Source organism: Embiotoca jacksoni, unplaced genomic scaffold (assembly GCF_022577435.1).
Source record: "Embiotoca jacksoni isolate LCO1_2020_lvr unplaced genomic scaffold, fEmbJac1.0.p SCAF_20, whole genome shotgun sequence".
Classification (NCBI taxonomy): domain Eukaryota; kingdom Metazoa; phylum Chordata; class Actinopteri; family Embiotocidae; genus Embiotoca; species Embiotoca jacksoni.
Window position 1 is genome coordinate 833444 of NW_027185341.1, and position 25271 is coordinate 858714.

At 42.7% G+C, this 25271-nt stretch overlaps 1 protein-coding gene across 2 annotated transcripts in view; it reads right to left on the minus strand.

Annotated features, from left to right (window-relative positions):
- Positions 1-25271, minus strand: part of LOC138201896 (adenosine kinase-like) — a 108762-nt gene that overhangs the window by 27292 nt on the left and 56199 nt on the right. For both annotated transcript variants that reach the window (XM_069155447.1, XM_069155446.1), the window contains exon 7: positions 6767-6937. In XM_069155447.1, the coding sequence (XP_069011548.1) occupies positions 6767-6937 (171 nt within the window). The remainder of the gene's footprint in view (positions 1-6766; positions 6938-25271) is intronic.

Sequence of the window (25271 nt, forward strand, 5' to 3'; positions counted from 1 at the left end):
TTCCAGAATTTTCTAACCATGAGGAGAATAAGGGGAGTCCTCCAAACGACACTGGAAAACATGACTGTATGGTCTGGACTGTGGGAATACAATCATGAGTAGACAAAGGCCAGTCCTTCCGCCAACTCTGCGCGGATAAGAGGATTGGAGATTGGGGGGGAAAGCAAGCGGCCAAGCTTGGAGCAGCAGTGATTTGGGAGGAGGACAGGCATCAGTATCGTGAGGGTATCTGGGAAGCCCGCCGGTGTTCAAACTTCTGCAAGTCCCTCCAGCAACAAGCTGATATCCTGCACTCTCTCCCGCTGTGACAGAAATATACTGGCCTCAGCGCCAGCAGAACGTGGGCACTATTGATCTGCTCCCTGCGCTATATCTCCTCTTACATCCATAATTATTCTCCTTCAGAGGACTCCTCCGTGTGCCCCGGCTGCCCGACTGGCTGGCTTTCTATCTGCCTCCTTGTTAAAGATGCTCTGTGGTCTCACATTTCACGTTGCACTGCCAGCGACCCCCCTCTCTTAACCCCGGCATTTTCGAATATTTCATGGTTCAGTCCCGGGGTTGGGGAAGGCGGCTTCGGCACGGCACAATTACAGTGGTTAGTCGGACTCCTCTGGTGGAGCCATGCTGGCTCCCAAAGTACCATGACTCGCAAACAGACAGCCAGGAAAAATAGAGGAATGTCAGAGAGACCATTCTTCTTCTGCACTGAATCGTCTCTGCCTTTATATACACACAGAAAAAGACTGATGGGTTAATTGTGGCAACACTCTATGCAACTGACTGAAGTAGTTTCCAACCTTTTTGGTTTGAAAGAAGAACAAATATATATATATATATATATTCCTCTTACAAATGAAAAGTTGGATTCATAAGTAATAACAGGCACCCTTTGCTATGTTCAGTACACTTTCACAGCTTCTGCCTCAATTCAAGACGGCTAACAGCTTATGTTTGCAAATGCTAGCTAAAGCAATCTTTAGGTCATTATTTCTGGATAACTGATATTAGCGAGTTAGTTTGCTGACTGTACAACTCATTTCTTATTGCATTACTATTAGAATATAAAGTATTTTAGTGGCTTACACATGCACTTCTGAATTTTGCACTCCTGGAAGTAAAACAAGATGTAAATTCCTCATCCGTTTACATTTCCTGCTGGTTGCATGGATGAATGGATCCCCTAATGACGATATGATTCAGGGTTGCCCAAAAGTGAACCACTGGTCTACTCTTGAGTGAATCCAGACATTGTGGGTCAAATTTGCCAAAAGAAGGAAAACCCATTTAAAGGGATTGAATTTTAAACAAATCGTTTTTTAGTGTAGTGTGTAAAAGTTGGCTGTGAGCCCTAATTGAACTCCTTTGCTGCAGCGCTTGTTATTCTACTAAGATTTAAGCCACACTTTTATACATTTATATTTTGTGAAATGAAAATTGAAGGCCAACACTCTGGTTAGCACCGTCTTCAATAACTACAATGAAGCCTTGGACATTTTTTCCCCCACTGATAGGCAGAATTGAGTGTCTGCGTGTGCACTGTGACCCGGTGAAAACTTCGACCCTGAGGTTAATACCAATTGGAAACCACGGATGTAATTGAAGCAAATGACCTAAGACAATCCTGGAAATCCAACATCAGCAAAATTTACAAAGGAATGCTGTGATTTCATGTCACAAATGATTGAGGAAAAAAAAAATGTTGATTTTTTTTTTTTTTTTTTTTTTTTTAACTCAATGTAGCAGAAATATTCCTCAGGGGTTTCATCATGGAGTGGGAAACCACTGATCTAGTACTCGACAAAGAAATGGAAACAAATAAAAGAACAAAAATAAAAACCAAGACAGCTTTTGCATTTATCACGAATTATCACAGCTAATGTGCGCTATGACTCATCACACAACTCACTGACTGTACGTCACACTGAAGGTCAATGTACTCCGGCGCTGAACGGAAGGCATGTGACTCATCACAGAAATAGCACATTCAATTAAAATTCAGTTGTGAAAGACACAAAGGAGAGCAGCAGCTAATACTTCATGTCTTTTCCTCCAATGACACATTGTGATTGTTCCGCTTCGCCGGCTTTAGAGATGGTTCTGTGTTCATCCTCCCAGTTGGCCTGTGGGGCCTTGTGAATAAACACATAGAGGTTAATGTCTCATGTTCTTCCCCCGTCCTCCGTAGACAGCTCTGACAGGAGGAGACAGAGAGAGAGAGAGAGAGAGAGAGAGAGAGAGAGAGAGAGAGAGAAGAGGAGCCTAAAAGGAAAGCTGTTTCGGTAATACACTAATCTGGCTCTCGCATCTCTTTGTTTTAGGCAGTGAGACGGGATATTTTCCCCAAGCTACCGTTGAGAAGCACATCTTGAGTCCGCTGTGGGTGAGCTGTCAAGGGGAAATTCTTTCTCCTATTCATTTTTTTTTTTTTTTTTTTTTTTTTTTTTTTTTTGGTGAGGAACACCCCTCGTACCCTAAGGGGTCTTTAGTGAACTTGCCATCACCCACACATACTGACAGCAGAGAGCACGTACTTCCACGGTCGCGCACACCTCACAGAGGCGATAAACAGCCACGGGCCTCGCCACAGAGATAAGGCTTCCGAGCAGTCTATCAAACAAACAAAGCCAGATGACGAATCTGGAGAGATGTTAAGAAATGACGCCATATTGCCCATGTATCTCCTCCGCCTGTCTCTTTTTTTTTCCATGCACACATGCGCACGCACACACACACGCACGCGCACAAACACACACACACACACACACACACACATATATATATATATATACACTTGTACACCCACTTCAGCCTGTCCTGGAAAAATCATTAGAGCCCCCACCTCCCCACACACACACACACACACACACACTTTCTCACAAATACACAGTGCATGCAGATGGAGAAAAATAGGGCTGAGAGCCAAAAGGCCTGAGGGGCTTTTCATGACAATAACCTTCTGCAGAGCTGCTTGTATCCCTCCACCTAGATCACGGGGAGGTGCTGAGGGATGGATGGGAAAATAAGCAAGATAACCATACAAAATATTAGGCAAGGAACATTCACACAAAGTACAGAGGAGGAAGAAATCCGTGTCATTTTGCTCTCATGGCCCGGAGAGATGGCAGGCTAAATGCTCTTTTAAAACAGCTTGAACATTGAAATGATGATGGCTCCTTTTGCCTCAGCAAAGCACATTAATACGCAGCTGAATGCCATTTCCACTTTTGTTAAATGGCTCACCTATTGAGTATTCAATTACAATGGCTGTCTCTCGTTTTGGAAGACGGGGCTGGGACCCATATAAATAAGCTCCCTCTGAGTGTGGAGCTGCAGAATGCATTGGACAGCAATGGAAGGCATGTGGAGCTCCTGTATGGGGGTGGTATATAATGTTAATGGCAGAGAAGTCCGGAGGTTGTTGGGTATTGGCCGTGGAGCAAAAAAAACTAAGCTCCTCATCTGCAGTTCCATTTTATTAAGGAAGCACATTTTTAAACCATTTGCACAAATACAAGAAAAAAAAAAAATTCCGAGCACGTGAAATGATCTAAATTGAGAAAGCCATGAATCCTGGCTTAAAAAAACATCAGTCAGGGTGATTAATTCAGTCTTGATTAATCGTTCCATTTGTCTATGATATGTCTAAAATTCCACAATACAAATCCACCAGTAATCATCCAATCCTTTCCCCCCCATTGTGTGGTTTATCTCTTATGCTCAAATAGCAAAAGCAAACTGTGGCTAATTTTATCGGCGAATCCACTGGCATGTGGTTTTTCCAGCAGTAATGATTCCCTCATTCGGGCCTAATTAACTGCGGCCATTAAATCGAGGGAAATGTAATGCCCTGGGTTCCATGTCAGGTAGTCAGAGGAGGACAGCACAGGAGGACTCAATTAGGCCTATGCTGTTCCCAGGTTATCACACGACATGTTTGCCAATTAAGTGAAGTAGCGTCTGATGTCTGTGCGCCTCCGCCGGCACCGTCTCAGAGGCCCTGGCAACGCAGAAATGGCGTTGCTCTCCACCCTCCCACCAGTAAAGGAACAGACACTACACTATGCCCCAAAAAGGCAGTAATTACAGGATGGATGGGAGACTGTTATATAAGCACAAGGCTGCCGATAGGCCAGGCAGGGCCTGCTGATGCCAGGTTTCAAACAAGTACCAGCAGGATCGAGTTATAGCAGAATTACCCAGGGTAGACTCAGTCAGAAACACAGACACATTTCAACATCAGAAGCGGGCGAAAACAAGAGACGAAACAGAGAGTATTGATATTTTTTTGAAGCCTGCTGGTGTTGCACGACTGCTTTGGAGTTTCAAACAATCAAAAGGGAATTGTGATCTGGCTGAAATAAGTTCCCAGTCATGACAAATAACGCAGCACTTGATTTCTCTAAAATGATCTCACCAAAATGTATTATTAGTCACTTTCAAAAACACGAGATCTTGAAGCTCCTTTAAACATATTTCCCCAAGTGAGGGGAGCTCTGTATCGTGACTCAGTGAGTGTGGGAGAGGAAGGCAGAGACAGGCAGACACATTAGCCTTCCCTTATGGCACATTCTGCAAGGCTATAGGAGTCAGTCTGCATGATCCTGACTGTCACTGACTTGTTATGAAAGCATCGCGGGCTGAGGCTTATCCATCACACGGGGGGGCTGGAAGTTGGGGTGAGAGGACGGCCGGGGGGGGGGGGGGGGGGGGGGGGGGGGGCCGGAGGGTGTGCAGGGGCTGAGCGTGGGCGAGGCAACCCTGTTGCCTGTCACTCACCATGCACCACTGCATGACCGCCAACCTTGTCTGGCTTGTGCACAATGGGAGGTCCGGGGCTCGACTGTATGAGCAGTCATTCCCCGCTCCGCTCCTCCCTGAAGCCAATGCTGGGGAAGGCCAAAAGGAGTCAAAACACTCTGGACAGGCATTAGTCCTATATGGACCCTTGAAGACCTCACTGCTTGAGGCAGCTGAGCACTGAATATATGCTCTGTTTCTCACTGAAGCTCTTATTTTGGCATTCTTAGCCGGGGTTCAGTTCCTGAAAGCAAGCCCTGACAGAGTCTCCAAAAGATAATCTCCTTCAACAAACATACATTGCAATTATCCAGGAGTCATTAAACTGTAATGACTGGAGGTGTGAGCAAACATCTTAAGCAAACAGTTACAGTGCCACCCACCTGAAAATACATAACGTCTGCAAAATGTACAGCATGGTTTAGGAGACAAGAATCGTTCCTCACAGCAATTAGGGTGCAAAAAGAGAGGTGCATATGTAAAAAACAGGGGTCTTATGTTGGGAGCGGAAAGAAAAGAGGAAAAAGCTGAAGTCAGCAACAGCAATAAATCCTCCGATGCTGAGCAGTTTCTTCCAGCTCTGTCCTGGTCTGCGGACCCCATCTCTAACGTGAAGACGGGGCTCTGTTTAGTAGCTTTAGCAGCGGGGAGGCGAGTTCAGCCCAGTGTGCACCCACTCGCCTCCACCGCCCCCTACCCTCTAAGGTGCAGTTTGTCCAGGTGGTGCCTAAGAGTCAAGCTCATCTGGCCTGTTCGGGGATACTTCGCAGCAGCACCACAGTCGGTGACCACAGCTTGACCTCCAACCAAGCTACTCACTTCCACAAAACTGAGAAAAATCAATAGATCAACCGGCATGAAATGGTGACGCGATGGAGAGGAATGATTACCGGGCTAATTTTTATTCATCTCTTTATGGGGCAGTGATAAATGAGAAGTTTAATGGATACTGAGGGGAACAATGAGTGGAATCAAACAGTGGACGCAGCATTTTGATTTAGCTTGGAACAAGGTGAGAGGATATAGTGTTAACCCACTGCATGAAGCACTCAGAGAGCTCAAACCTCTGCTGAGTTTGCACAGTCCTTTAAATTTATATCCATTAAAGAATATTAAGTTTTAAGCAATTATGTATTAAGTATTTTATGAAGTATTTAATCTGTACCTTTGCAATCCTCTAAATAATGAGCTATTGAATGAATTCACTTTGCATCATACTCACTTTAAATGACCATGACCATTGAGCCGTGTCCTTTTATATTCATTATATTTCACAGTGGCACCGTTATGTTTATAGCAAATATTCTACCACAAATTATTAACAAGCAAATTGTTTGAAGTAGAGTTTTAAGACTCAAACGGGTACAAAATTTCGTGAAAATTGGTTGAAATCTGTACGAGCAGTGACCAAAAAAACCAAGACGAAGCATCTAAATACTAATGTAATGCTAAAATGCTCACCGTGCGCTAAGTTTAGCGCAATAGCATGATACCATATATTAAATAGTAGTAGAGCTGGGTGTGATGGTAGTGTCATTAATTTTGCAGATATAACGCGTTAGAGGAAATGTAAAGGGATTACAAAGTTACAGTGATTCATCCTCTGGAGGACATGAATGTTTGTGCCAAAGTCCACAACAGGCCATCGAACAATTCTTGAAGTGTCACCAAATAAAGTCAGGGGAAAGTCATGCAGGTTCATTGTCTGAGGATCAAGATTGTCAGCAAAAACAATTATGGCAATATGGCAATTTTCCTGCAGTCCCAACGTAGCCTAAATGACCACATTGTGGCGCAGTCAGATCCAGATCTCCCCGTAAAGACTATTCACCTGTTTCTTGGCCCAAGGTTTACCATTTTATCAAGAAGGCTTTAGAAATATCCCACTAAATAACTGAACAACAATCGGCTGGCAAACAGAACAGCTGTCCTAAAGAGGCCTGAACACACTTCTCGTTTCACTTACCGTCTCGTTGCCAAACAAGATGTCCACATAAGGCATAATCTTCATCAAGGGCTCTTTGAAGAACTGGCTGATGAAGGGGGCCGACAGGTTCATGCAGAAGATTTTGTTCTTATCGGAAGCATGCTTGGCCACCTTGAGGATTGACTCCGGGGACACGGTCAGGAAGAACCCCTAAAACAGAAGTAAAAAAAACGGTAATGTCTACGTTATGTTTTCAGCAGCTTGACTTACATCAAGTGAATCAGACAAATTAATTCGTACAAGCATCACTATCTGTGTTTTGACAGCGTAACATGGGCCAGAATGGACTGAACTGGCTCCTATCAACTGAAACAGTTGAAAGTGCTAATTTGTGGCTTTTGGATTCTGACGAGGCCGTTTTAGGGCGACATGGCTTGATATTATTGAAATAACACAGGAGGCAAAAAGGAAAAAAAAGAAACAGTAGTGCTCAAACATTTGTCTGAAACAGTTTCTTAGAACATACACACGGCAACAAAGAAGAGGAAAAAGGGCAGGGAAAAAAAAAAAATCCATCGAGGACAAAGCCGGTGGCTGGGCTCCAAGGCTCGTACTGGAGGAAGCAACATGCACGTATCCGATGATAGGGCGAACAAAAGTCTTGTCTGGACTCTCCTTACTTGGAAACAAGAGAGGCAGGCCCACTCATTGTGTGAATGAATACAAATCAGGTAAGAAAACACCTTTGTGTTTCAGGTGGAAACCTGACGCGAGACTCTCCTGCAAGCCACACAAAAACACTCCTCCTTTGATACTGATCTTCTTAACCTTGTTTTTCAGCAACAAGCTGCTCTGTAAAACCACTGTGTCACAATAGGGGCAAAGGGGAGGGGTAGAGGAAAGGAAAGGAAAGTTTCAGCACAGTGATACATTTAATCTGGCTGAAAAGCTTCCATTGTCGGCTACAGTGCAGTTCTCATTAAAGCGCTATGACATTTGCAGCAACAGAGGAGCGACCTCCATGAAAAAGAAAAGAGTATAATACCGATGAATAGAAGGTGACTGTGTAGTCAATCAAATGTACAAGGCATTACAATACAGCCCTGCTAAGCAGGTGAATTTTTTATTACACATTCATGGTGTCATTCAGTCTCTGAGCAGACATTCTCGTTCCTCCTGTGAGCTGGTATGTCCTGTGTTTTTTTAATGTTTTTAAGTTAAGGTTCAGGCCAGCCTGCGGTTGCCGTGTCACGGTACCATCTGTTGAAGAATAAAAAGGTGTTTTCAATGGGTCTGGGAGCACAAAAGGAACTCACTGAGGGCTAATGGCCCATCACTGACCCTGACATTTTTCTTTTGCGGTGTGCCAATGTGTCAGAGGAAGGGGAGATTGTTTTCTGACACAAATGGTCTTTTTTGGTAGTTGAAAATAAACTGTCATGGTTACCGTAATGTTAACACTGATCAAAGGCCGGTGGCTCGATCAAATATCCTGAGGGGTGGTGAACTTTAAAAGCCATGCCACAGCTTCTCTAATCACACACTGGCTCTGTGTAATTTACTTCTAACCTCAGTACCACTGCCAATGCCATCACATAAAATTTGCTCAGAACTCGTGATAGATTAACTGGTTTCTGAATGAATACAATACTGAATTTGTTTTGTTATGGTCTAGTTAATTTGTTTTTAAGCCATCAACATCATTTTGATGCAAAAATGGACTTTCAGAACACCCTGCACCCAATTAAAGGGATAATAGTTTTGTAATGGCAATAGTTTCAAAATGCTAAAATAAACAAGACAGACAGGATTTTACCATAATCTTGAAACATTCAATAACAACATAAAAACCGTTTTTCCCAGGAAACTGCAGCTGAGTGTGAAAGACACCACTAATTGTGTCAAAATTCGTCTCTTCATCAATTAATTAGTTGGCTTAAGCTATAGTCACACTCATTAAGTATGTGCCACTTGCTGTGTGAAATCCTGTCTATGCATTTTACCTCTAAGGTTATTGTTTGATTTTCTAAAATACTATTAATCTTTATGATGAAAAGTCACCCAGCAAAGAGTCAAAATGCTAAAACATAACTGATGACTCAAGGAAAGTCTATATCTGTATTCCAGTGTGCACATTCATATGCAGTTTTTTGAACATCTGTCTGAAATAATCATCACCGATGCACACAAACAAATTCCACTGTGTGTCTTTTCGTGTGTGAAGTCGTTCATAAAAATCATACAAGCCATTTTTTTTCCACCAGACTCTGAACACTGTGACTCCAGTGGCTTGTGGGAAAAAGCCATGTGCCATGTGAAATTCCAGTTACCGTCAGTAGTCTCTGCTGACTACGAAACAGGAGAAGTTAAGTCTTTAGTGCTGCGGTGCAGATCACGTATCAAGAATACCAGATCCAGTTTCCCAGGTGTCAGAGAGCCCTGTGAAGTGGGGTGACTATCACATTTCCAGGTCAAGATGATCAAAGTGCTGGGTACACTTCGTACAATTTCCACCCAGCCAAAACATTCAATAAAGGATTCAGAGATACATTTTCCTGGCAGACGATAATGCAGAGCGATGTTTGGCCATGTCAAGTGGTAATTTGAGGGAAGGGTTTGGAAAGCCAGGGTGTCCATTTACAATGTTTACCCTAAAAAGAGAAATGACTTCCACTTTACTCAGACAAAGAAAATGTCTAAATGCTACTCCGAGATGAAATTAGTGGTAATCTAACCATAGAGGTCCTAACTACACAGCAGCAGCACGCTATCACACTTCTCCTGCATTGTAGCAGTGTTTTCCCCGGGGCTGCTCACATCTGAAAAGCTGGGTGTGATGGATGGCATGGTGTCACCGGGCTTAAAATAAAAGTGGACATCTGAAGGGTAAAAATGATCTATTTTGGGAAGGGCATTTTCATTTGCACCAGCAGCAGAGGTGGTCATGGAAAAGGAAAAGCTTTTTTTTTCTTTTTTTCTCAGGTCTATTTTAATTCTGCAGGGATAAGGGGGAGTGTTCAAAGTACTGTGTCATGAAGGTTTCATTTGACACGTCCTATTACTCAGGAATGATGGAGGGAATTTAAACCATCACCACCCCAGTGAAAAGAATAATTATGTCCACTGCAATTGCACTAAGTTTAATCAAACCTCCAGATCAGAAGTTTATTTATGCAACCACAAATCACAGGTTTCTCTCAGAGGGATTATCAATATTTCTACATTAAGAATGACTGAAATGAGGAGGTATAACTTGAAAGGGGTCGCCTGTAGTGATGAACTACTATATCTGTTGATACGATATCTACGATATCTACTTTGAAATTTCCCGAAGATTTGAAGAGATTATTTCATTTCATCACTTCACGGTTTGGATTTAGTCAAAAGTCAGAGTTAAGTCTTTAAGTTAAAAAGGCGACGCAATCAAAAAGTTACAAGACTGTTTCTGTTGCGCAAAAACGGAGCGTTGCACAGTAACACACATAGGGCAGGACAACACAATAATTTATGTGAATAAGCTTCGCATGATCAACATCAAATTTATTGTCAAACTTGAGAAATCGAAAATGGAGACCCTTGAAATGCTTCAGAAAGCCGGTTCATGTGTTTTGAGTGGCATTCGTGTTTAAATACAGACAGGACATTACTGCCTAAGACATTAGTAGGCACATCAGGTCAGGACTGAGATTGTGAACTTCGTCCCCCAGGGTCAGACTGCAAACACCGAGTTCGACTGTGACGTTCTGAAGCGCCTGAGGGAAAACGATCTGTAAAAACTACCTGAACTGTGGCGGCTAATGGGTTCTCCAACAAACTCTCGCCCACAACAACACAATCGACGCTCCCAAACCTCCCGTGCTCGCCGAGTGCGGCTCCCTGCGACTTCTTTCTGTTTCCCAAAACGAATGGGTTGCCATTTTGACACTGCAGAGGACATCCAACGCGAATCACAGATGCGCTTGTTACTCGCTTACAGAACGGGACTTCCAGTGAGCGTTACGAGCGTGGCAAGAGCACTTGTAGTGGTGTACTGCTGCACAAGGAGGCAACCAGATTCAACTTAGGTACCGTTTTTGGTTGTCATAGGCACAGTCTTAAACTTTTTGATCAAAAAAAAAAGTCACATTTTCTGGACACAGCAGGCAGCTGTTGTGATAATCTGCCTGTACGCTACCTTCCCCGGATCAAATGGAAGACAGACAACGTTAGTGACTAGCTGGTGATCACAGTGGAGCCGTTAGCAGCTAAAGAACCCACAGAGCTCTGAGGAGCTGGCGTACCAAAATGAAACGGGAGGTGAATATTGGGACTGCTGCTGCTGGATATATAGGCAGCTGTTTGCCAACACATTCACCTTATCAAGTGTTGTTGATGTGATTTTGATTACAGCCCTCCTGGCCAATAGAAGCACGTGTGCGCTCTGTTTTGCAAATAAGAATCATTATCCGAGCTGTGTGCCTTCACCCTGTTTAGCACAATGTCACACTGCTTGACCACAAACCACATCATTGCTTTGATGGTCTCCTCACAGTTTGTGATCTGGCTGCTCAATATTTATCTATTACCCAGACTGGAGCAATTGTATCACATCCTCTTTTTAGGCCGAGTTTGAGTAGAGGGAAGGCTAACGCGACTTGAGATCCACAATTCAGGTGAGGAAAAGCTCCTATCACACAAAACCCTCTATCAGAGTAAAAATGGCAGAAACCTCAAGAGAAAGAACAGAGAAAGGATTCCTCTTCTGGGACGGACAGGCAGACAACAGCTGCCAACTGTAGAGATAGACAGGAGGAGCAACAGTAGAGAAATGGAAATACAGTCTAGAGCCAAGAACACCACCAAGTGGAACTTGTACAAAGTAAAAGACAGTAGAAATACAATATGTAATTCAATATTTTTACAATGTTTGGATTTATTCTAGTGATAAATTCCTTTTTGTTAGGAAAGCCCTGTGAGCTAACCGCCAGGGCTTGAAAGCTTTACAGAGGCCACGCTATCCTTCTCATTACCATAGACAGCCCCCCATCATGCTCTCTGGTGCACAGGGTTCATTACACAGAATTAGATGTCACACAGATCAGAGTGCGCGTGATGCCACACACCGCTCTCCTCCTCAGTTATCTCTGTAAAGCACCGTTGCGAGGTAGATCGATAGCAGAGGTTTGGAGCTTCATTAGCTCAGTATGACTCCATCTCCATCAAGACACCTCTGGCACGCTACGCTAGTGTTGCGAGATATATTTTACTCGCTGATCCTGAAGGTCCTGCTGTTTTACACACAAACACACAGGGACAAACAAGACCTTCACACACGACGGGGGCGGGGGGGGGGGGGGGAATCTGTGTCAGTCTCTGGCTCGATAAACAGGAGAAAGAAAGAGGACAAACAAACAGAGGTAAGTGATTAATGGTGTCACAAAGTGCCTTGAGTGGAGGGAAAAAAATTACAAGGATGAAAAGAGCTCATTTAAGGCTTTTCATTTCAAAGGAAAATGAGTGGGGAAAAAGCTACAAAGCAACTGGGATTTTCACAATGCTAATGATGTTTTGTTTGCATCGAAACGGCCAGTTGGTTTCATTTGGAAACAAGTTCAATTAAACCAACAGAGGAAGATAAATGTGTAACAACCTCGCAACATGAATTCGCTGCACTTTTTAGGATGTTTGATCTGGCTTCGGGGCAATTCGAGCGCGCCGATAGCATCTGCCTCTTCTTCTCTCTTCCATTAAGAACCATGTTCTGGTGAGGCTTATCAGACATCTAGGTATTCATCCACTTCTTCTGAGGCCGCTGGAGGGAGGCCAACTGTACTGGAAACAGAAGGGAGGGCCGGGCTTTTAAAGGCCGCTCGGAGATGAGGAAAGGAGGCTATCATGTCGGCCAGGATCTCAGGGGCAACATAAATGTGCCATGAACGCTGCTTTTAACAACTGGGCAGAGACATCACTTACTAACTGCTGCAGTATTTATTTCTAAAACCTTTTCTCTGGTTTAAATATTACCCAATTTTCAAGCGAGCAGATATTTTTCCCCGATGTCGTCCAGGTCTCCTGTGGTATACCTGAAATATAGTAATGCCGCTAGAAGGTCAAAACCGAATAAACCTGGCCGAATTCATCTTCGTCAGTGTGGATAAAACAAGACATTAGAGCCAAATGCAGCAACACCTGAGGGGAGGGTGTGTCATACGACCAGCCTACAATTTGTACAAGCATCAGAGAACATAATTACATTAACCTCAGACGGCTCCACTCTGTAATGTAACAGAGGAAACTACTTGAAAGGGGGGGGGGGGGGGAGTTTTAACCCCAACTCAAAGTTAAGGTTTTGTTGGCATCACAACACTGGAATGACTGGTTTGATTTGCGTGGTATCTCACTAAAAGTAACTGGAGCTCTTCTTCAGGGTCTTTTCAAATGGCTGCCTTTTGCTCTCCTGTTAAACTCTACAGTTTAAAAAATGTGTTGGCCGGGGGAAGAGGCCAGGCCGAGCAGGGGAGCGGGATGCCAAGGAATGTACTTAAGATCTAAAACAGACAAGATTTAAAGCCAAGAGCATTTAAATGCCAATACTAATCCACAAAATAATTCACTGCATAGCACAAACGGGCTCTCGCTTACAGATACCATATGTTACCTCTGTGAGGAGCCGAAATGAAGAAGAATAAAAAAAAAGAAAATACGCCAGAAGAGATGCTTTCTTCTCCAAAAACTGTTATCTTAGTAATAAAAAAAGACAACCAGGTTCCCCTCTCTCTCGCTTCATGTTCTGAAGGAAGTCTATATTTTGACTCTCTCTGTTTCCCACTGTTGTTTTTGCCTCCATCATTGGGAGATTAGCCCAGAACAAACTGTTTGGTTTGCAGGGAGTTAAAATTTGCTAATGCATACACTCTCAAGTGTCCTTGTCTGCCACCCTGCACTTAATTAGCATTTTAGTGCGAGCAGTTCTCTCTCCTTCAGTACCTCTGAAGGGGAAACATCACTCCGGCTCACACAAACACACACACACACACACACACACATATAGACTTTTAAAGGTCCTGTAGCTCCTTACACGATTTGGGAACAGGACGGGGAATGGAAAGGAGAGTTTGTGGGGGTCGATGGAAAAATGGGATAAAAGTCTGCCATGTGAAAACAGATGTCTGGGCTTCAGAGTTGTCTCTTCCGAACTGGCTTGAAAGGACATATTAATATATGGGTCAGATGTATAAAGCAGAGGTTCAGTGTCGGAGTGTCGACACTGCTGAGGGGTTTCCAGTTTCAGTGACTCGGAGATTGTGCACAGACAGAAACCGAATATCCACAAACATTCCTGCTGCAGGGAAGTGAACATTTCCAAATGTGCTACTCTGTGGATGTAAAAGAATTAGTGCACTTAAGTTGAACACTAAAATGAGGAACCGAGGAGACAATCTTTCACTGTTCAGAGTCGCTCCGGTGAAAGCTAGCGCACCAGGTTGGAAAATTACAGGTAATTGCTGAGGCCATTGAATCCAGTTTGGTTTTGGTTGAAAGACTAAAATAACAAAGCTCTGATTGCTGAAAAGACAAGGGCAGGGAGCTCGGAGGCCCCGTTGCTAACAGTTAATTTGATACATATTTCTCCCCCTTGAAATGTCTGAGGTACTGGCAAGAGACGACGAAAAAAAAAAAAAAAAGAGTGAGAGGGAGGGTGAGACCCCCGCTCTCCCTGCAAATACTATCCATCTGCCATATTACATTTAACCAGCATGAGAAGCTAAGGGAGCGCCCTTGCACAATATTGTGTGAAGGCTGTCAAACTCAATGCAGGAGCTCGGTGCCCACTGCTCAGAGCTGAGGACACGGGGCCGCTTAAATTCAGTCTAATAATAACTTCTGACTGTGTGCGCTCAGCACCGGCAAAATAGGAGAACACGTGGCAGAAAAAGAACTTTTAATTATTTATGCCGGCTTAAAAAAAAAAATCTTCTAATTGAAACTGTACTATGATGGCCCCGGGATGAAAACACTAACAGCTATCAACAGCTTTTTTTTTTTAACAGTTTTTGCCTAATAACCAAATTAGAATTCAAAATGAGTAGGGAGAATAAAAAGTTGCAGCAGACGCAAACAAAAATACCGTTTTTTTGCAGCACATGCATGAATTCTTGCTTTAGGTAAATTCTATAGTGTGATCCTTTCTCAGATTTGAATGGCGATGTTATTTATAATCGTGCATGTTTAAGTAAGAGTATTCCAGTGGTTCAGTGTTGCACTTCAATTTAGATTCCCAACAGGCACACTGAAGAAAAAAAAAAAAACGTCCAGCTTTGAAGTCAGGATATATCCTGACTTTCAGTCGAAAATCCTGGATCTGGCAAAGCTCCATTGGGTATCGTTTTCAGTCGTTCCTAATGGGCCTGGACCTCGGGTTAATTTTGAAACTGTTGGAGCAACCTTTAACCAGAAATTGACCACAATATGAAATACTTTGTGCACCGAAACTCCCAAAGCTGTAAACAACAATTCCTCCATATTTGCTGTATGGAGGTCCATATTTACAACCACATCACGTCACCTAGATCTACCATTGCCTCCTGATTGGCCCTTCAGAGTGACTGAGCAAACTTTTATGCAAACACGGTTTCCAGACTCTTATCATAGCAAAGACTGCAGCTGTCAGCATTAGGCGGGCAGAGCCAGGCTACATTTTTCATACGTTTACCAATCATTATACCTCCCTGTCTGACTAATGCCAGAGACTGCTCGGCTGCAGTTTATAAAGTAGGCTCTCAGTTAATTTGTAGCCTCTAAACCAAAGTTGAGACAATAACCCCCTGATGACATCATCAAGGGTTACTTTCACAGCCCAGGAAAAGATCCTTCAGAGCCTCAGAGGACATTAATGAATACAACTGTTACCTAGGTTACTAGAAAGCTGACTTTTATGGGTTAAATCAGTGAAATAGTCTTTTAATTCTGACCTCTTGTGCAGTATTTTTGCATTAAACTGACACTTGACTAGAGGTTTCTTGAAAGAGAATAAATATTTAAATTCAGTGCTGTTCATTTTGCAAATTGTCTGTGATCAAAGAGAGCTTGAATCAAACTAGTGCGGCACACACATGATTCCTTTCATCATTGATTAATTGTTTAGTGAAAAATGTCATGTTCTGTCTCCCCAATGAGTGAATGTTTGGCGTTATACCTTGAAAACTGTTCGTTCATTTTCCGTCAACTTATTGATTTATTGTTTCGGCACCAAATCAAACACATTTTCCTCTAAATTCTTGTATCTGCCTACTTTAAAATTATACAATCACATTGAGCTCACTCCGAGATTTGAGTATCTTTTTCACCTCTGTGACACAACACGGTGCTCACACTCAGCACTGGTAACGCTAGAGCACTAAAATCAAGCTCAGAAAAAATCAATTGCCTGGAGGCAAGAAGTGTGAACTTTCATACCCTAAGCCCAATTTTCTTGAAAGTGGAGGTTCTAAATCAAATCAAGTCAAGCCAATGCACCATGGAATTATGCAAAAAATGACACAGCTATATAAAATGACAACGAGTAAGAAATACTGCCGAGGCGAAGAAACTTCAGAGCTTGTTTATTCATTCTGCATGTTTTTACCTTCCCGGTGCTGTGATGATGCTACGAGTCAACTCCGATTGATCGTCTTTGTTTTTATTCAGGCCAAGAGGGAGAAATATTGAGTGCAAACAGATGATGTAAACATACAAGGAGGGAAGAGCAGAAACGGGGCACTCGGCAGAAAGTTTACTAGAATAGTAAATGCAAGAATACTTTAAGTTCTATAAAGACTCGTTTTGATTGTTCAGAGACGGGGTCAGTTTGTGCTAAAACTAGAAGCTGTCTTTACAGTTCACTGCGGAGTGAAGAGTACTTCACTACATGCGCACGGCTAATCACGGCTGATGGAAATACCTCAGCAGGGCTTCAAAATCTAGGTGATCAAAAGAAAGTCTGGCAGAGACTGAAAGACACTGAAGAGGCTTTCAACTTTTTTAAGTAAATGCATGATAATGCCATTAAAAGTTGGCCACTGTTCCTGTGCTTATATTCTGTCTGTGAGTTATTGTGAAATCTATTGCTCTCCACTGACCTAAACTGACATTTCCCCCCCTCAAAGCATTGAAATATTGGTAGTATATTGTACCAAGAGCTTCTCCCACTAGAAAATAGCTTCTCAGGCTAAGATGGATATAATGACAGCCAGAAAACAAGTCTTTCTTAAGCCTTAAACAAAACCTAAAAAAAAAAAATCCCAAAATTCAGCTGGCAGGCGTCGGCGATGTCTGCCAAAAGTAACAGGGTGAAGAAACACGTTAGATGTTAAATTAAAATCGTCCAAAGGCATTTGCACGCTGCTTCCCTTTGATAATTCTGACAGCAAGACTTATTAGATGCAATGTGTTCGATATTACCTCGCTGTAGGACCAGATGACTACATATCAGGGACTTGTTTCCTGAACATATACTGTAATATATGGTCTTATTTTATCTTGGACTACTCCAGTATAAAGTAGACACTTTCACAAAAACTTTGACTGATTTATTTAAGACTAAAAGGCAGCTACCCTTGCCCGAGGCCGACTGGTTTCCATGGTTGAATATCGTTTCTCATTTTTATGCTGAATTTCTTTTTAACTTTGCATTTACACATCTGTGTCACATCCATTATTTGTAGCATTAATAACATTTATAGCAGTCACCTTTCAACCCCCGAATCAGGTTTTCCTGCCTGGCATTGTGACACTTCTTACTAACAGTGAAAAGTGCATGTACGTTTTTGTTTGTTTTCTGTTGGAGTAAGTGGGAACTCTGGTAATTTCCCATTAAAATTTAGAGTAAAATGAGAGGAAGTAATGAAAAGAGTGCCAGTCAAACCTCAAATGTACAAAAACATTGAAGAGAACTTGATGGAAATATTGTGTTTGTTTTATGTGCTAATATGAGGAATGTTAACAGCAGTGGATGAAAATGTGAATAAATTAGCATTTTATTTTGGTGATTTTCTGGAAATTTGTAGAAGATTTTTTTACTACATTTGGAGGGAAACTTGATAACAGATCAGATGCTTTCTTCTGCCATGATTATTATCTTGCCAGTGGAGTGGAAAAGTCACTGTTTGTTTAAAGAGAAACTTTGACATTATTCAACATGGACCCTATTTTCCCATCATATTGGGTGAAAGTGACGAATGGGGACAACAATTTTTGAAATCGGTCCAGTACTGAGCGAGAGCGCTTTGCGGCTGGCAGCCTTAGTTCTCAGATTCTTAATGTAATTGTCTGACAACATTATGGAAAGGATCCCTAACCTGAAACAGAAGTCTCGCTCAACTATTTCTCAACACAACAACTTTAGCTCATAAGATTATCTCCACTCTGTCTGCCGCAGGTCTCTCCATTTCCTCTCTTCTTTGGCTGGCAGTAATGATACCAGTGAAAGCAGACAGTGCAGGCTCGATTATCTGTGAAGTGCAGTGTAGAGACAGGAAAATTAGCATCCATTTGTAGCACAACTAACAACGATTTCAACGTGTCCCTACCCGACAAAGATAGCTAATGAAACCTGCATGAAGTGTTGCGTGACATTGTGTTGACACAATTCGGAAATGCGCAGAATCTGAGACTATCAGTATAATACATTAATGGGGCGCGCTGTTGCTTCACCACCACCAATACACCAACTTTCCACTTTCTTGCTATATTTTCTTTTTCTTTTTTTTTCCAATTGCTAATGTTTTTGCTTTTTTTTAAATGTGCACGTTGAAATTCTGTATCAAAAAGGTGAATGTAAATACACCGTCAGACAAATTCTCACCTCATTCACGAACAAGCGGTTCTCTACATAATGAAGACTCAATAGTTTATTCCGTCGTGGGCAATAAATTGAGATTTCAGTCTGACGGGTGCCATTTAACAGAAATTTACTCTTCTATGAAGTGTAAAATATTACATTGTGAAAATGATACTAAAGTAGTTAGTAGTAGTAGTAGTAGTAGAACTATATTTTGCGTTCCACTATGTGAACTTTTTAAGTGCATTATATTTTGTTGTGCATGAGATCTAAGCTTGGAATTTGGAGACTAAAAAGAATTGGCCAATAAATACACTAAGTATTAAATAAGTGATTACAGACTGAACCTGAATAATAAAAAAAAAAAAACATAATTAATAATACATCCAGAAATCATTGCAAAGTAGTCCAACATAGTCAATAACTAAAATTCTTTGAGCAGCCAGAAAGTCCGTTTGTCTTTATGAAATCAAATTAACACTTACAACTCGCTTACAAAGGTACTGGGCACTATACCAAAAACTCCTGTTTATAAATAAAATAGTAACAATGAAGTAAAATAACCAAGCTAAGACCAAAGTAAAAACTCTCCTGCCCGACTGATTATGACGAGAGCCTCTCAGACAGACGGGAGTGTCGGCCTCAGCTTCTCCAGCCACATCCAGTTTTCTAAAATCCTCAAAGTGCTTGAGATTTCTAAGTGTAGCAGCCTAAAGTGAAACACACAGGATGTGGAGTGCTGTATAGGAAATGTGTGAATCATCTCACAGTGATGTACTGATTGTTCTGTACAGCACATGTCAGCGTTTAGTGACTGGAGAGCTCTCCTCTTCAAAGAAAAAGGAACATTAACAAAAATTTTGGTCTCAAACATGTCAGGCTGGTTGAAGAGTATCCATTACTTAATATACACCCACACTTCTCAGAGCTTAGCTGCAACATGAAAAATTACCACTTAGGGGAAAAATAAACCTATAAAGCTGGTCTGAGGAGCAGGAGGTGGAAGGTTGCCTTCTAATTGCTGGAGGGGAGAGAAACCATGTTAGAGTAAACAAAGTCTGATCGATGGTGGGGATTATATCAGAAAGAGCCTTTGGCCTTTGGCCAAGACGAGCAAACACACTGGTCTCTGTCTCCGCTACAGATGGAAAAAATAGCCAAGGCAAAAAGCTGGTGAGTTAAAAGCATTATATTTCACAGAGGGAGGGCGGGGAAGGAGAGGAGGGGGGGCAGATAGAGCGTAGTACAATGCCAGATATGACATGTAGCCAACTATATCACGTCTTGGCTATTTGTATCAGACAGAAATGCCAGTAGATAAGAGAGCAGTGTTGTGAGGGTGATGGAAGGCTGTTCCGGCTGGGGGCTTAGCTTTAGGTCAGGCTATACTCCCATGGCGCTGCGGTGCTGTGTGTGAAACCTCTCCATCACCACATGCACAAGTTCAACGCGCTGTTAGCTGGTCACGGCCGGGGAGAAATGTATTCCGTATACTCGCGGCTTCAATGTGGCAATTGCAATTCACATAAGCCACTTAAGGAAATCTGCAGAGGGAGAGAAAAAAGGTATAGAACTGAGAGGGGCTTACGAGTTATTGGAGCCTTTTAAACACGGAGGCTCGTCATCAGACAGGGTTTCCTTTTTCTTTTTTTTTTTCATCAAGCCTTGTAAATGAGTTCACTCCGTTGCTTTTAAACCCCTGTAGAGGTATTAAGTCTGAAAATAACCTAATTCATTACGTCTGTCAGAAACATGTTTAAAGTGAACCTGTAATGTGGGCAAAAGTGCTTTGGTCTTTTGAAAAGAAAAAGCAAGTAGGTATGTGTAAAATGTAAGCCTTTTTGTCTGAGATGTCATTCAGCACAAAAAGAATACTAATGACTGCTGAATCCATTCAGTGACTCGCTTCAATTTGTGAATTATATTAATGGCCCGTGTATCGCTTTCTCCACATCCAGCAGGGCTGTGTTCTGCTAAATTTCACCATAACATTCATGTCGATAAACAGGTGACGACTTGGAGAAAGGGCTGATTATATTTGCTAATCCCCAAAGAAATTAGGCGAGATTGATGAATGCGAGCATATACTTCCGCACAAAGCCTTGGGAGTCTCTAAAAGCTGTTACCATGGTGGTATCCCATTAGAATAACAAACATTTCCCCTGGATGTTTAACATCGCTTCCCAGTGAGCACAGCCCTCCCTAAACCTCCCCTCTTTCCCTCTCTCTCAAGCACCTGCCTTCACATTTTCCACTTCTAAAATTCCACCAGCCGCCTGGAAAAAAAAAAAAAAAAAAAAAAAAAAGAGGGGTGAAATATGAAATGCAGTTACGAGAAAACTTGAGTGCCAAAAAAAGGACTTTTCTTCAAACCCGTAATAACTTTCCATGGGAATAGGGAGAAACTTAAAAAGAATAACACTTCCCCTTGATTTTCTACTCCTACCACTTTTTTAAGCAGGCAGTGAATTTCCTGGAGTGATAAGGGCTTAGCCAATGTAATCCTCAGAGGACCCTACTCTGGCATGCCAGGAATCAAGAAACCTTTCCCTCTATAAAAAAAAAAAAAAAAGAAAGAGTAGAAGAAGACAGAGGGAGGGAGGCAACAGTAGGTTTGGGAACAAGGAGGAGAGGCAGCCAGCGTGCCATCTCCCACACATGGCGGCGAATGCAAATTAGCATGTGTGGAAAGAGCAGCCGGACTCGCCTCAGCTGGAGATCAACAGAGGAATATTGATATGACAATGCAACGGGCTTCCCTGACACAGACAGCAGGGGCCACTGAGGATGCTCTAATTGGCCTCACGCAAGGAAAGGGTAGGGTCTGGGCAGGGCGACCATAAATGTTTCACAGAGATTGATTCATTATCAGTTTGCTCGACAGGCTGGGTGGGCCTCGTAAAAGTGTACCATCTTGAACTGGTAGCATGTAAGTCACTGGCACAGCGACAGGACAGAATATATCATCCCGACCTTTCACTTCAGATATTGAAATGAGAGACTGAAACATGACTTGCCACACTGCAGGACTACTACTCTTGCATTTCAAAATGCGGGAGTAGAAGGGTAGTGCAATGATAGGTGACAGTGCAAGGGAAAACATTAATAATTTACGAATGTCTCCTCTGTCAGGATATGACACGCTATGATGTTTTTTTTTTTTTTTTTTTTTTTTTTCCCCTCACACCACACCTCGAAGCTGGCTGGCAAGTTCGAGGTGTAAGTATTCTTTTGATTAAGGAGAGGAATACGTGATATTCTATTTGTATGGTCATGAAAAATAGACCGGGAAACTTTAACTCATAAATCAATTTACTGGCTCTTACGACCTCTGGTTTACATTACTGGCCAATTAACCGCTCCCGTGTCATTATTAACACATATACTGTACTACTGTAACAGTTTGCTACATTAGCGCTCATAAAATTTTACAGCCAAAAACTCTTTTCCGTCTCCTAATGTGGTTAAACGAGACGTTTTTGCTCAGTGCACAAATTATTCAATATCCCACAAAAACTAATCTGTCGGTTGAAAAAAAAAGAACTGCGGGCTTCACAGACACGCAGAGCTGCTGAAGATCACTGGCAGCCATTTAAGAGCCGTGAGAAAGGCAGTTGAGCATCTCAGCTTCTCGCTGGGTGGTTGGATACATGTGGTTGACACATTTGCATCTTCAAAGATGCGCACAGACAAACTCAATATGTGTGAGAATGTCTGGGCGGCATGTGGAAAACCCCGGTCCTTCCTCTGAAGAGGTTTCCTCCCCCTCTCAAAGACTATACTACGGTTCGAGGTCCTTTATCTGTCAAGCGGTTGCTTCGACAGCGAGTTGTAAACAAGTTGCTTGGACTGGATGCACAGAAAACAGTTGCTGTTTACGGTGCAGCTCTGTCTGCTCTGCACCAAAGCGAAAAGGCGCTGCAGGAAGCTACAAATCAGGAACCATTACACAGCAACAAATATGACAGGAGCAGTGCTGCACATTATTTGAGCTCCAAGACTCATTCACTCAGTGTCTCTTCCAATGAGCGTGAACAATGCGAGCTGAGTGTGCATTGTGCTGCAGAGCAGGAGACTGTTCCTCTGAATTGGGGGTAAATTACAAAAGAGGCCTGTGCAAATTAGACGTGATGGCTTCATAATACGTCTGAAGTGTCAGCTTCTCCAGAAACCTATCCCCAGGCTACACTCACGGATCGACGCTTTGAACTTCCAATTATTGCTGCCAAACCGCAGCAATCACCATGCTGTAAAACAAGCGTTCCAGCATCACAAAACACACGGGATCAATGCTGACTCAGGCGTTGGCAACCACGGAGTTAAAGTATGTTCTCATTGCGTGATGTTGTTAATCCATACGTTCATGGGAGCACACATACGAGTGACTTGGCTTTAAATGCAACAGGCCTGTAAGTCTTTTTCCTTTTAAATGCAGCTTTTCTATTGGGGTCCTGGAAGAAGATTAATATCTCTGAAGTGTCTGTAGTGGTTTTAATCCTGAGAGAGCATTTGTTACAGAAGGAAAAAGAGGAGGACCGGAGGGAAACAGCTGTATTTCAAGAGGAACCATCCAGAGCCGTGTTCCCTCATATTCATTTGGCTTGGGGAGTGTGTTCAAGTGCTATCACAGTTCCATAAGATTACTGCACACGGAGGACTCATAAACAGAAACACAAAACCCCGAACAGGATGTGTGCAACTGCTGAGCAATTTCGGATTACAATATGACCTCTTACTTGTGTATAATTCTGCTCGCAAAGAAATAAATTACCTTTGCAATTTGGGACGCCTCTCAAAAGGTGCTACTGGGTGCCGTTCGCCTGCAATATGTTGAAAGATTGCGAGCCGGCGAACTAAAAGGAGAGGCAAAAACCCAGGCGGGATGACCGGGTCGAACGCATCAGCTGAACCGGAAAAAGTGACCACAACGGTTGAATAGAGTGAGACTCGGAGAACAGAATGGAGCCCAAGGGAGACGCAGACAGAAAGAGAAAAATGCTTTGTGTAAACACACGCTGAGACTTATTTACTCACAAGGCTCAGCATTAAAGCGTCTTCTCATCCTTAATTAAGTCTTGTTTATATTTCCCAACGACGACGGACCGATATGCTTATAACGTCGAGTTGAAATGCATCAATATTGTCAACTGCGCCTGCTCCATAATTAATACACACACTGACATGACATGGATATGATATGACAAGAGTATCAGAGGCGAAGAGTAAGAAAAAGAGTCGAGCGGATGCATTTTTCATGAACTGCAGAGCTCCCCAGCCAAAGTTCTCGACATGATGTTTCAGTCTCGCAGACGAAAAGGGGCACCGAGGGCAAGACAAGCAGATATGTGGATGTATGAAAACAAACCTGGGATTTCATATGCAATTGCATTTATTTTGATCTGTCCACACCTTTGATGGCACGTCCAGAGGTTGACTTTGACCGGCCTTTCGTTTACCTTTTGGCTTTTAGGTCTGGATCCTCTTCAAAAAAAAACAAAAAAACCTGCCCTCATCTTTTCTTTTTATTTCCACTGATGTCTCAGCATCTGATGGGCTGTGGCATCACTACAGCTGCTGATAAAAGCTGGATTTCTTTGAGGGTAGCGTTTTCCATTACTTTCACCGTTTCTCCTCAGATTGGGGAAGCTATAAATAGCTGTGACTTCTAGCTCTGTGGAAAAAAAAAACAAAAAAAAAACTAACACAGGTGTAGAGAAGAATTCGTTTTGCAGTGTGTTTGGACAGGGCGGTTGTGCTTTGCCACTGGGAAGGAGGAGGCCTTACAGGGGCCATTCCTCCTCATTCGGAGCCATTACCACCCCACTGTCACTGTCAGTCTGTCCACTCACCCATCACAGAGCCCAAGAGTGGGCCCAAACCTCACAACTAAATCACATTCTACGCACAAACGGCCGGGGCCGTGCAGCATCTACTGTATCTAATCTAATCTGTCCATCTCCTGTGTCCCTACACATGCACATCAACGCACACAGCCGTGTACGCCTCTGGAAAGGCAGGCCAGCGTCGCAGCACCTCAATCATGTACATTTCCGCTGTGTGTGGTGAGACAAGAGCCAGTAATGCAAATCAGAAATCAGGATTCGCCTCGATAATTGGGGCTTTATCAGCTCATTAAGAAACAGGGAAGGCATTGCTGAAATGAGCATGCAATATTCCCATTAAAGACGCTAAAGGAGAGAACACTTAGAACACATCAACCCGAGTCCTTGGGAGAGAGAGGAAAGCAGCATTGATTGATAAGGTTACTATCTTGTCAGCTAAAAAAAAAAAAAAAAAAAACCACCTGGGGGAGGCAGCAATTTAGCAGAAAGAACAGAGCGAATGTTCTCAGGTGGCCCTGATGGCCACTTGTCTGGCCCTCTGTTATAACGCCCGGGACAAAATGGCACATCGTATTAAAAATTTGGCAGATTTATTATTACAGTTGTTTAACCTCTTTATAATCAAATCATGTTAGGGGTTCAAGGAGACTCTCTCACTGAATTACAATCACTATGGCTTGATTTAAATTTGCACTGTGTGGCTGGATCCGATTACCCCACGCAGGCACAGTTCCCGTTTACGTCCAGCATCATTTAGAGTCAAGTGTACGAGGAGGAGAAAATGTGAAAAAATAATATGAGTTATGCTATTTTTTTTTTTTGTAATTTTTTTTTTTTTTTTGCACAGTAGAAAACTGCTTCTCGTAGCTATTACATTGTGCCTAAGGGAAATGATGATAGGGTA